Here is a 14,003-nt window from a genome sequence, read left to right on the forward strand (position 1 = left end):
GACTGACTTACAGACTGACTGACTGACTCACAGACTGAATCACTGACTGACTGAATCACTGACTGACTGACTGACTGAATCACTGACTGACTGAATCACTGACTGACTTACAGACTGACTGACTGACTCACAGACTGAATCACTGACTGACTTACAGACTGACTCACAGACTGAATCACTGACTGACTGAATCACTGACTGACTGACTGAATCACTGACTGACTGACTGACTGAATCACTGACTGACTGAATCACTGACTGACTCACTGACTGACTTACAGACTGACTGACTGAATCACTGACTGACTCACTGTCTGACTTACAGACTGACTGACTGACTGACTGACTGACTCACTGTCTGACTTACAGACTGACTGACTGACTCACAGACTGAATCACTGACTGACTGAATCACTGACTGACTGACTGAATCACTGACTCACAGACTGACTGACTGACTGACTGAATCACTGACTGAATCACTGACTGACTGAATCACTGACTCACAGACTGACTGACTGACTGACTGAATCACTGACTGAATCACTGACTGACTGAATCACTGACTGACTGAATCACTGACTGAATCACTGACTGACTGAATCACTGACTGACTGACTGAATCACTGACTGACTGACTGAATCACTGAATCACTGACTCACAGACTGACTGACTCACAGACTGACTGACTCACAGACTGAATCACTGACTGACTGAATCACTGACTGACTGACTGACTCACAGACTTCAGCCTAGTGCTGCACATGTTAGTTAGCTCAGCCCTGAAAGTGTGAACAGGCCGCTGACCTGCCAACACAAAGTGAGTGACGTCTTGTTGGAATCGCTGCAATAGAGGAATTTATGTTCTATCTCATTAATGAGCCTTTGGAAGTGATTATTACATTTTGATAGCTTACTGTTTACGAGCTCATCAACTCTCTTTAGAAAAAACAAGATGGCGGCTTGTTTGACTCCAAAAGTAACAGCAGGTTGACGTCACACATCCACTACATTCATTTAATTCACACCGTCAATAGATCCACTCAATATGTTTTGCTCTTCTTTGTCTTTACCGTCCTGATTAGGGTTCAGGAAAATGTTGAGTTCAGGTGTTCTCAGATAATTTGTCTTTTAGCCGCCTGCTGTTTCTAATCCGGGAGGATTAGCTGTCCGACATCTTGAATTGATCCGAAACTTTAGACTGAAAACAACAAACTGTAAATCTGTCATCAAACTTATTTTGGTATTTGTTTGCCATTTCTCTGCAGCCCAACAAGAGAAACAACTCAGATTCCCTGTATTTGACTCCTCAGCATTCTGCTATGAGACATGGCTCCTTTCCTCTCTCTACGTCAGGAGTGTGAGTGTGAAAACGTCAGGCTTTGGTTGGTCTGTGGTCGTGATTGGAGTCCATCTAAACTCAGGTGTCTTTAATGAGAGTAATTCCTTCTTTATGAAGAAGTGGTGTGACGGAGGCCGTCTGCTGTCACTGCATTAAGCTCATTAACATCAGAAGCCATTTTTCAGTCCGTCCCATTAGCAGCACGAACCTGACAGCCGCAGAGTGATGGGAGTACAGGTTGGATTAAAAAGCTGTTAGATCTGAAATCAAACTGCAAAACAAACCTCATTGCTTCCAACTAATGTAGAAAAAGAAGACCTGAGGCTTTCAATATGGCCAATCTGTGCCTTCCTGCAGGAGAACTGAATTATGATAGGGCAGATGAGGCTGTAAATATGTCCCCCTGCGTATGTTTGTCCTTTATCCATCCTGCATCCCTGCACTGTACTTATATAAAGGAAGGCAGGGGAATGAATAGATGAGATGAAAGGAATAAGTCAACTTTTGCTCTGGTTCCTCTCGGAGTAAATCCACAGATATTTGTGACTCATGTTTGAGAACTGTCCAGAGAAGTTTGACTGTCTTCTTATTTGAGAAAAAGATTCATGCAAAGAGCTCTGAACCCTGGGACCGTGCTCTTGATTTAAGAATGGGGTGTCACATTTAAACGTATGGATGTTCAAATGATGTTGTACATTGGGATTGATTAATGTGTGCGGATCACACAAAAGGTAAATCTCTATTGGTAATCAATGCAACAGCTTATTGGGACCGTAGAGCATGTGATCTCAGAGGTTTGTGAGTCCCAGTTTTATAGCCCACTGTTAGCTGTCTCCATGTTGGAGTCTCTGACTTCTGTTCAGTCAGTCGAGAGACATGGAGGAGGCGGAGCTTAGGTGGGCATTTAATCATGTGAGAAGCAGCTACAATGAGCCCTGCAAACCAATGAATAACTCTCACAACAAAAGATCCCTCCCCCTTATCGTGTCAACCAATCAGGAACCACACACACACCAAATTTATGTTTTCAACCAGGATGTAAACAAGTTTATGATTGCTTTCAACAACGACAGCATTTTAATATGGGTGTTGATGGGACTTTAGGGGCTTTTGCAGCCAGCCCCAAGTGGACACCTGAGGAACTGCAGTTTGTTGCACATCTGCACTGGGATCTTTTCTTTCTATAATTGATAGACTAATAATTTAATTTATTGTGAGGGTGTGGGAGTTGGGAAGATTTGTCTAGTTTTGTAAAAAAAAAAAAAAAAAGGGAAGACCTTGATTTTCAAGGTGTCTGAAACGTGTGTGTGATGACAACACTGACGGACGCTCAGCAGAAACAGCATGAGGGAAGAATCCCTCATTTGGTTTGGTCTGTTCTCCATCTCCTCCAAACGAGAGTCCAGTTTGTTTGTTGTATCTCGTGCAGACGCCCCCTGATCCCCTCTGTCCTCTCTCGCTTCCTCCCCGTTCCATCACTAATTGAAGCATTGTTTCCAGCGAGCGCAGATAGCTCCGCTGTCTGTGTCTTAAGATGGTAAAATACACTTAACCTTCACATGGACTCTGGACGCTTGGAAGGGCAGCCACCGTTTCTCGACTCAAATCTTTTTTCTCTATCAACTTAATTGTGTTTTTCAATTATTTCCCCAGATTTTCTGTCTCCTGACATTTGCTGTGAGGACAGTTTTCACCCCGCCTCCCCCCCATTACTCTTTTGTTTTATGGCTCGTCTTTAGGGGTACATTTTCGTGGTTTATCCTTCCAATTTCATTTTTTTAGTCCTTTTTTTGACTAAACTTTTCCCATCACAGTATTTCCCCGTCTGTCGTTCACGTTTTCTCCGCCTCCCTCCCTCTTTGGTTCTCACATCAGTTTCCTGCTGGTATTGATCCCCTCCCTCAGTCCCTGGCGATCAGGTTTTACCAGTCTCCCATTGATTACCAATGGAGGCAGAATCAGGGTGCATCATGGGAAGATGGTGCAGCTCCATACGGGGGTGGGAAGGTTGTTGGTTTGATCGCCTCAGCAGGGCGACTAAAAACAAGATATTAACAAAACAAAAGTGTGCCTCAGGTTTATTTACATCGTTTCAGTGAACCTTTGTTTTACACGAATATTCCCATTTTGCTAAAAAATCTCTTTAACAAGAAAGTCCTGGCCAAGACAGCAGACACATTTAAAATACAAATTAACAGTACATGATAAATAAATGAGCATTAAACAGACATTTCATTTAACTTTGATAAAGTTCATTAAGATTGATCACCTGTGGAGGTCATTTCCTCCAGATCCACTTTCTAAGATTTGGGTTGAAATTGTCTTTAGGTCCTGACAGAAATGAATAACTCGTGTTCTCTGAAAAAGACAATCGGTCATCTGTAGCGTGTGATCAACACGTAAAATCATCGACCAATGTCTGCCACAAGGTACCAATCTGATGAACCAATCACAGCCTGCCTGTCTCTTGTGTGCTCGAGCACACACACACAGTGTGCGACCGATGACGGTTTATACTGTGAGATGGTCGTTGGCCGTTGTGAGTAATAAGATAGTCAGGTTTTTTTTGTATGTGTTATAATAAGGTTTTGCCTGTAAGTGAGGGGCGTGGCTTTTGATCAAGCTAGTTTTTGAAAATAACCAACCGTGCCTTTAAGTGTAGCCTTTCTAAAACATTCATTGTTGTTTCCATGGTGAAGACAGTTTTTAGTCTTTGTTATAATTTCTTCAACAATACAGACGAGTGTAATATTAGAAACGTTTATTTCATTCTAACTAAATCAAATATTGATAATAAATCAGCAGCTTTTATTATCTGGATGACAGCACTTTGTTTTGAGCTTGAAGTGAATTGATATGGAGAGGTGTGTGTGTGTGTGTGTGTGTGTGTGTGTGTGTGTGTGTGTGTGTGTGTGTGTGTGTGTGTGTGTGTGTGTGTGTGTGTGTGTGTGTGTGTGTGTGTGTGTGTGTGTGTGTGTGTGTGTGTGTGTGTGTGTGTGTGTGTGTGTGTGTGTGTGTGTGTGTGTGTATTGATTACTGGTCTTCAAACAAAGAAATCAGTTCTTCCGTCTCTTCTCCTGTTCTTCATTGTTTGTCTTCCGTTATTTCTCCTTTTTCTCTTTTTCGTCCTTTTTCACTGACGTTCGACGAATCCAAACCTGACTGACTTTCTTTATTCAGCCTTTCTTTCCTCGTCATCCTTCCTTGTTTCCTCACGCCTTCTCTCCTTTCTGTCTCCATTAATCCCTCTCTCATTACACTTCCTATGTGTCACATATCTCCAGTTTCCTACATGTGTTTTTTTCTGAACCTGCATCCTTCAGTTATTATGTTCTCTTGGTCGCCCTTTGTTTTTCTTACTTTTATCTTTTATTGTAATACATTTATTCCTTTTCTAACCTTTTACTGTTTCCTCCCCCTCATTCGTATTCTGACTTTTAAAACAAGTTTACGTTGTGACGGCTGGAAAACAGAAATGATCAGAAAACATTCAAATGTGACAAAATGTAGAAATCTCAGCTCCAAGTTTACAGTTCACTCTTTTAAAGGTTTTATTTTTACAGCGTTCTCCGGATAAATGAGTTGTACTGTAAGTGTTGGTCATATTTCATATTTTCCCGTGGTCGCCTGGACTCCACAGGTTGCTGCATTACACCATCCTGCCCCTTTTTAAATAGATTCCTTCCTTTATTGATAATGTCATTTCAGCCAGAAAGCCTTTTTATTCTGATCCATCCGCGGTTTTTATGAAGATTTAGCCGAGCTCGTCCATCCCCCTCTTTAGTTTATTGGGTTATGTTTGGGGGCCGGTTGGCCAACAAATAGGATTTAGATACAATGTCATTATAAAAGATCTGCCGGTTGTGAAGGAAGCCGATCGATAGGCTTCAAAAATCAATCAGTGCGTCCAGAGAGCAGGTACGCACGGACAGAACGTGATGCTACCTGAGCGGAAAAAGCTCCCATCTCTCGCTCATCTGAAAGTTTCCACGGCTGAAGCACTGAGGAAAAGTTGTCTTTGGGCTTCATTTGATGAACTCTGTCTTGCTTCGAGTCTTTGGACACTTGAGCTTGATTTAAGCTCCTTAAAGTTCTCCTCAGACGCAGCTAAAATGTCAACATGGCTGCGTGCCCTTAGAGAAGTGACAAGATCTGCCCGGAGGAAAGTTTCCTCAGTCTTCTATAAATGTTTCCAAACTTCTGTCCACTGTAAAGGTTATCAGCAGAACAAATGTAATCCATCATGTCGTCGGAGCAGTTTGTGAATGAGTGAGCACAAGAAGTGTGTCGCTTGGAAACACCTGCTTGATTAAACCAAATGAAGTCGAGTCAGTGCTCAGGAGACGAGCAGAAGGCAGAGCAGACTGAGACCAAAGACGTCAGGACCCAGAACTATGAGAATAACTCCTCCAAGCAGTCACTTTACACACTTCCTGTTTCTGACTTGAACAGTATGTTCACTCTGGTGTCTTCAGAGAACTGGTCTGGACATACAGGACGAGACTGGCTGCAGGAAGAACACATCCTGTGGATCTACTGAGCGTATTGAGATGTGTCATCTCTTCTTCATGTCTCCTCACAACTAAAAGGAGTAGAAGGTGTTGAAGTTAAAGGTGCAGAGAGGACGGACTGAAGCACCCCAGGTCCAAATGGGCGACCCGGGTTCAAGTCTGACCTGTAGCTACTTTCATTGCATGTCATTCCTCTCTGTCTCTCTCTCACTCTCTCTCTCTGTCTCTCTGTCTCTCTCTCTCTCTCTCTCCCCCCCTCCCTAATTTCTCACTCTATCCACTGTAAAAAAAACATCCCCTAAGTGAGGCTTCATGCTGTCTCACCTTTGACCTGTTGCATGATGTTCACTCTTCACTCTGATTTGATGATTTGATGCAGCCAGATGAAGTTTGGCCTCACTTACAGCTTTCTGTTTTCATTCTGGGTTCAGTTGAAACATGAGAAAGCACAAAGGGGCTTCAAACTTAGAGAAAGAGGTATCAGGCCCTCGTTTATAATCTGTCACACCTTGTGTCATTATTGTGAGATTGAAGAGCATCAGTTAGTACATGAGTGAGCTTTGAGCAGGCGTGTTAGAAACTGAGCTGACCATGTCACCAGGTGTCAGAAGGTGTGACTGTGCATCATTCATCCTCTCGTTAAGAAAACCCGATGAGTGAACAGCTCGGAGTCTTGGTTTGTCTTTGAAACTCGCTGCCTTTACTTTCTCTTTCTCTGGGAATCTGAACTTTTTAGTGATTCTCGTTGGGAGTCTATCTCTAATTCTGTTATCTACTGGCCCAGCCTGGCCCGAGGATGGATGCCATCTATAATCCATTTATCAGAGCCGGCCGCTGGGCCTTCTTCCAAATGACAGCTGGCCTTAAGCAATCTCATTATAAAAAGCACCCAGATATAGTCGTATGGAAATATAGGGGGAGGGGGCTCCGGCTCGGGGTCTGAGACGTGGACTGAAACAAACGCACAGTGGACAGAATATACACATCCATTTATTTATCCTGGAGAAACGAAAGTGTCAGAGAAACTTCGGCCGTGGCTCCAGTTTTTCCTCTCTCTCCTTTTTGTTTTATGCCATCGCTTTTTTTTTGACTTACCAGGATATATACATCCCAGCTTGACTGCAATGATCCGGCCACATTTCAAATGTTCATCAATAAAGTTGAGATGAAAAGATGAAATGAGCAAAAAACAAACTAAGTGTTTTGGGTGATGTGCGTGTTGAGGAAATACAGATCAACATCTGGCCAGACGTAGCTATTCAAGACCATGTGTGACCACGTGATGGAAGGAACCATGCTGCTTGTGTCCTCCTGCTGCTGGAGGAGGGGCTCTCACTCTTTTATCGGGGGGGGGGCCTGCTGACAGATTAGTCCCGGAGTGTGAAAGGATGACATGCACTGTACATCATCTTTGTCTCCAGCATGCACGTGTGATTACGTCTCATGATGCTCAGTCAGATGGGGACTTCAAATATGTTCAAAGTCTTTGTGTTAAATATCTGTTCATTATGTTTGACTTTATGGGAACATGCTCTGAATGTTTTTTGCCTGCCTCTTTTTGTCGTCACAAAACGTGATCTCGTGCTCGGAGCTGATATTTAGTTTAAAAGACTTTAATGTCATTGGATTTAAAAACGCAATGAGAGTCATAAATCATGCTGCATGTTTGACTTATTATTGTCTCTGTTTGTCCTGAGGAGTCTCGGCTCAAGTCAGCGTCTCGAAGGAAAAATGTGACGATGTCGAATCTGACGCACGTGAGGATACAAGTGCATGAAGTTCAACAGGAAGTAAACCCAGCCTTTCTGTTCATTACACCCAGTGTGCCCGCTCACCCCTACACCTCACAGACTGTGTGTGCGTGTGTGCGTGTGTGTGTGTGTGTGTGTGTGTGCGTGTGTGCGTGTGTGTGTGTGTGTGTGTGTGTGTGTGTGTGTGTGTGTGTGTGTGCAAGGGGGGGTAAGGTCCCCTGTGATACAAATCCATAATAATGCTATGCTCACTCATCCAGAGAGAGAGAAAATAAGAAATAGAAATTAGAGGGTGGAAGCAGTGGGAGGTGATTGTGGGTGTTCAAATGTTACACACACACACACACACACACACACACACACACACACACACACACACACACACACACACACACACACACACACACACACTTTTTATGTAGTCCTTATTGGGCCTTTGATCAAAGGTGTGTAAGGAGCTCTCATCTCCTACTGTGATACTCATACAGACACACACACTTATTGCTCACACACACACTCATGTACTCCTCTCAGGGCTGCAGAAGCTTCCCACTGTGTTACACACAACACACAAAAGAGGGCACGCCCACACACACACACACACACACACACACACACACAACAAAAGGGGCTCCAGTTGCACGTGTCCAAAATCCTTGCAGAGGTCTATGAACATGAGTGTGTGTGTGTGTGTGTGTGCGCGTGTGTGTGCGCGCGTGTGTGTGTGTGTGATTGCACTGTGACTAAAGGCTTTCAGCAGGACAATGAGACGTGTGCCTGCGTGTGTGTGTGTGTGTGTGTAAGTAATGGTTAATACTGGGACAATAGAAGTGTGCCTGTTCACTTGTTATGGGCTCACAGGAGACTCTCAGGCCTGCTGCGTTTTCAACCACTGCTTACAAAGAAAGGAGGGAAAGAAAGAGATGGAGAAAAAAAATCCCCCACACTTTCTCTTTTCAGCTGAAACATCTCTTCAAGCGTCAAAAGAAGGGACATTTTTCTTTGAATCCAGATAAAGAGTGTATGTCATAAAGTGTGACGCCAGTACTTTCAGACCTGGGCCTCGTGATTTTGGACACATTTTCAGGGTCTACATGAAGTGGACGACTTGGACACTCGGTTGGATCCCAGAAACAAATTTTAAATGACTCCATTTGAAGCCGTCATTTATAAAAAAAAAAAAAGAAAAACAGGATCTTTTCCTGCAGTGTCTCGTCCTGCCCTTCCTGGATGGAGATGTTTGTGTTCCCTAACTCACCACCCACACACTAATACAACTAAAGGGATTCATTAAAGGTAGAAAAGCTGCTCCTCTGTTCTGGGACAAATCTTCTCTACACGCTCTCATGTCACACCTGTCCTTGTGTTTAAACACTGGCACTTTCACTCTACACTTTAAAGTTCTTGTGTTTGGAGCCGTGTGTGGTCAAGCTGCAGCTGCTGAGGCCATACAACAGCAGCAGCTCCCTGAGGTCCTCTGACCAGGGTCTGCTGCTTTCTGTGCAGAGCCTGGGTCTCTGTGGACCCTGCAGACCCCTCTGTTCAGACCCGGCTTTCTTTGATCCTTGAGTCTTCATTTTGATTTGATGTAACAGTGTGTTTGTCACGTCTCTGCTCAGTCCTTTATTGTGAAGCACTTTGTGAAAGCTGCTACATAAATACAGCTTACGTACTTCATGGGGTTTGTATTCATGGGGACAATGTAAGGTCAAAGGTCGTGTTCAAGCTGTCCACATGTCACTAGATCTGTCCTTCAGTCCTGTAAGTAAGGAAATAAATAGTTGTTGTCTAACGGGTAGAATGAATGTTCTCTGCAAAACGACGTTAACGTTCGTTTTCTGTCTCTGCGTCTCCACCAGGCTGTCTCTCCAACCTCCCACCAAACGCCAAGAAGATCTCCAACTCGTACGAGGAGCGGCGTAAGCAGGCGACCGCCATCGTGCTGCTGGGAGTCATCGGGGCCGAGTTTGGCGCCGAGATTGAACCTCCAAAGGGTTCTGTGCGGGCTCGGGCCGGGGGACAGGCTCCCGAGGGCTTCGGTCTGACGAGCGGAGGATCGTCCAACTACTCTCTGGCCAGACACACGTGTGAGTACAGCACAGAACTAACTCATCTAACACGCATGCAGCTTTTACTTTCCCGACTGCTGGAGGCGGGAACAAGGTTTTTATTGCTCAGGAACATGATGGGATTGTTTGAGTCAAACCCTCAGGTGTTACCTGGAGATCGAGTTGTTGTATGTTAAAAACGTTGAATTCAGACACCAAAACATGGATGGATGATCTCGTGATATAAAGGGATACAATTCTTTGAGGTGTCCATAACGGGGAATTAAAGGACACTCCAGAGGTGAGCGCAGGCCTCCACCTCTTGGTCTGTCATTGCCCCTCCCATCAAACACTTCAGACCTGTATGTGAAGAAGCAGCGCTGCGTGCTCATCCTTCAGTCGTCACATGTGATTCTGTGAACATACGTTTGTTTGCAGTGATGAAGTTAGTTCAGTCCTCTGCAATAAGGCCCAACACTAAATGAATATATGATTATCTGTGTCCTGGTTGCAACCTTCTTGGGTTTAAGGGAGCTGGGAGAGAGAGCGTTGGGAGGGTGCTCTTCTTCAGATCCAGATCCACGCGGTGACTCTCTGCAAAGATCTGCAGAGCACTGAGGGACTTTGTCCTTTTCTATCAACTTTACATGCACAGTTTGAGGCCTTCTGTGTTTGGCAGTATTGACAGCAAACATTCAGTTTATAACTGCTGACTCCAGCTCCTGTTGATTGACCTCTTTTCCCCCCAAACAGTAATTATGGCCTTCAAACTGTCCAGTAAGAATTCCCCAAATGTCTTTATAGGCCACAGGTGTAGGGTGCTTTAAGACATGGACGTGTTAGTGTGGCCATCACTGTGACATATAACCAACTTTGAGATGATTGGTCTCCATGGTCCAACAAAGGCAGAACCACACTGAAGTGTTTGAACACCTTCAGTATTTCTGCAGGTATTGGATGGATGCCTGTAAACTTCAAACCCAGCCTTAAAGCTTCCCACTCAAATATTGAACAGTTTCTTATGTTTACTGTTGTGTTTGTTCTTGCAGTGTTTTTTTATGTGAAGTTACAACAGTAAAACACTTTTGATGGCCTCTTAACTTCTGACAGAAATGTTCGCTGGTTCTTGATTTGGTCCCAATTCAAGGTTTTTGAACTCGGAACTATAAAACAAACTGACAAAGTAGAAAGTTCAGTGTTGGATTAAAGGTGAGGAGAGAGAGATGCCATTGATTTTCACCCACCAAGCTTGACACCTTAAGGAGCTTGGCAGTAACTTCCACACACACACACACACACACACACACACACACACACACACACACACTCTGACTGAGCCCGGCCTGTGCCACGCTGTGCCTGCAGCGTTGGACCTTGGTGGGCATCAAACCTGCACTAAGCAGAGCTGCTCTTCCGTCCCACTGACCCTGAGCTCTGATTGGCTGCCTCGGGGGGGCATCCGCCCAGCGACAGTGCCTGTGTTCTCACTGATAGGCTTCAGAGTGTGAGGGTGCTTAACACGCGCACAGGGGTCAGTTCACCTGTGTGGACTGGAAACGCACACACACACACACACACACACACACACACACACACACACACACACACACACACACACACACACACACACACACACACACACACACACACACAGCTGATACTGAACTACAAACTCAAAAGCCCCTCTTAAGTTCTCCTCCATCTTTTTCAAATCAATGATCTGAGTTGGTTATTCTGAATAATTTTTAATGTTTTTTTTCCACTTCATTGACAAAACCAAATGTCTCAAGGTCTTCCACATTTCTAACTGTACGGCCACATTTAAGAATAAAACCAACTGCTGTGTGGTTTGGGTGTTCAGTGCACGGAGGCACGCGGCCTCGGTTCAGATATGACCTGTGGCTCCTTCCCCGCCTGTCACACTCGCCCCGTCTTATCTACACAGCAGCTACCTTGGTGTTGTGTAGGAGCAGGTACTCGTGGATAATTTATCTCAGGGTAAAATGCTCTTGAATGAACGCTCGAGGGCCATTATACTGTAGGACTCAGATAGTAATGTCTGCTCTCTGTAGCATTGCTGTGAAGACAAGCTGAGCCTCCTCTCAACAGGTCTGCTTTCAGGGAGTAGTCCTTGTCGGGTCACGCTGCCTTTGCTGAAGAGCAGCTATGTTTCACAAGGCTACAGCAAACTCACCTGCACCTACACGGAGCACTCGGCTCCTGTCACTGACCTCATCGAGTGACTGGACCCTCGAAAACATGTTGTTGCCTAATGAAAAGCTCGAGCCCATGTTTAAAGAGGAGAGCTTTTATGCCTTCTCCTCTGTCCTCTCGTTTCGCCTTGTTAGAGCCTGAAATGTTACAAAAATAATGTAACAAAACCCAAACTTGAATAGCTGGTCGATTATGTAAAAAATGCATGACATTTTGGGCTCAGTATTTTGTTACATAATTGATCAGTTGTTACATGTTGGGTTTAATTAAAAACATTTTTCGAACGTTTCGGCCTCCAACATGTCTCTTCCTCTGTTTTCTTCTTCTCCTTCCTTTCTTTTCGTCTTTTTTCCCCACCTCTCATTTAGCCTGTTGTTTTTCTCCCTCCCTCCCTGCACTCTCCGGCTCTCCTCTCCCTGTTATGAAATTGAAAGATGGATTGGTGTTGTTGGCATTGGAAGCTGTGTGTGATGAATGAGAGCTGTCCCAGGGAGAGGGAGGGTACTATAGTCTATACAGCAGGGTATAGATTGATGTTTTCATATGGTGAGGGGGGGGAAATGTAGGGAAAATGGAGGGGGAGATCGAGCGTACGGAGGGACGCGTGGAAGGAAAGGACGGAAGGACAGATGATGACAGAGGGAAGGGAGCATGCTGTTGGACAGGGTAAAAGAGACTAAGCGTCCGTCTGTGTCTCTGGACAATAATTCTCTGAGTAAATGTCAGAATACCTGGAGTCCCCTCTGAGGCGCGTTCACCGTGAACGATGGCATTTTTAAACATTAATGAGAGCTGATTGGAAATTGAGTTTTACACTGTGTTGTAGAAAATTGAACAAGGTTGAGCAGGTGGTGGAAAATAAGAAAGTCACTGCTCGGATCAGATTCAACAAATCTGAAGATGTGGAAGTGCTCCCGTGATGTCCTCAGTGATGTTATTTACTCCAGGGGGAGCCGACGTGCCCACTCATAGTGCGTCCACTTCAAGTTCTGTTTTGTTGCCACCGAAACAGAACGTAAGAGAAATATCACTCAGCTTTAAACTCCTGCAGTCCGAGCCGGGCTTCAGACTTGAAACACGTCGAGATCATTCTCCTCTAAAATGTGCAGGTTGGCATTAAAATGTCCTTAAAACGTACAGTGTGTGAACTCCGCCCCATTGGCTGCTCTCAATCAAAACGACAACAAAAGATGACATTGAGGCTTAAAACGAATGAGCTTCGTGTTGATAAATCACGTGATGATTTTCATCACAGCAGCTTTCAGGAGCAGCTAGTGTTAGCTTATGCGGCGATCTTTGACGCAACATTTCGTGTCCATCATGGCGGCCGCCTCCGAGACGCGTCCGGACTCAACTCAAAAATATATATAACACAGGCTTAGTCCATTTTTAACTGAAGTTAGATATTTTAATGTATACATTAGCATGCAACTCTACATACTGGACCTTCAATGTTAAACACTCCAGTTATGTGTTTTGAAGCTTGTTTCTGTTTCATCAACCCGCTCACAAACAAGTTAGTGATGAAGGTACAACAGCCCGCCACAGAGCCAGCGAGCGTACGACTGTGCATTGTCTCTCAAGTCATCTTCATGTATGTAGTGGGTGTTGAGCAAATATTGCTTTTTTTTTTTTTTTTTCATTGCATAGATTTTTTTTCCCACAATACACTGCATCTCTCCCTGACTCTTATTCTCTTATTCTTTCTTTCTATTGTTTCTCTTTTCTTCTTCTGGGCTCCCTCTCTCTGCAGCCAGTCTGATCCGGCTCTCATCCTCTAACATAGTCCCCCACATTGATTTACCTTCACCTCTCATTTAAGCTCAAACCCAGCAAGAAAGGGACGGGAGGCGGGAGGGGGGGTGGAGGGGGGAGCAGGGCAGATGGAGGAAAGGAAGTAGGGAGCCTGTTAGTGGTCGACTCAGCCTGCTAAAGTTTAGACGCCACAGATCTGTCACTATTTCACCCTCTCTACCTCCCTCGCTCGCTCCCTTGGTTCCTCCTGCCTCCCTCCCCCTGCTGCTCTAATCACCCTCTGTGTTAATGTGACATGTTTACTGCTTTAACTAACAGCTCATTATGGCCGGCTGAGGCTTCATCAATAGCTGTTGGTTCATTTGGGTCCGAGCTCGCCTT

General features: G+C 44.7%; 2 protein-coding genes across 5 annotated transcripts in view; one reads left to right on the forward strand and one right to left on the reverse strand.

Moving 5' to 3' along the window:
- wdr7 (WD repeat domain 7) overlaps positions 1 to 14,003 on the forward strand; it is an 85,758-nt gene that overhangs the window by 51,153 nt on the left and 20,602 nt on the right. For all 3 annotated transcript variants that reach the window (XM_079365209.1, XM_079365211.1, XM_079365210.1), the window contains one exon: positions 9,465 to 9,692. In XM_079365209.1, coding sequence (XP_079221335.1) covers positions 9,465 to 9,692 — 228 coding nt within the window. The remainder of the gene's footprint in view (positions 1 to 9,464; positions 9,693 to 14,003) is intronic.
- The window catches only part of sowahb (sosondowah ankyrin repeat domain family member B), a 236,346-nt gene that overhangs the window by 30,110 nt on the left and 192,233 nt on the right, over positions 1 to 14,003 (reverse strand). The gene's annotated exons all lie outside the window — the stretch shown is intronic.

This window comes from Symphodus melops, assembly GCF_947650265.1.
Source record: "Symphodus melops genome assembly, chromosome: 16".
NCBI classification, from domain to species: domain Eukaryota; kingdom Metazoa; phylum Chordata; class Actinopteri; order Labriformes; family Labridae; genus Symphodus; species Symphodus melops.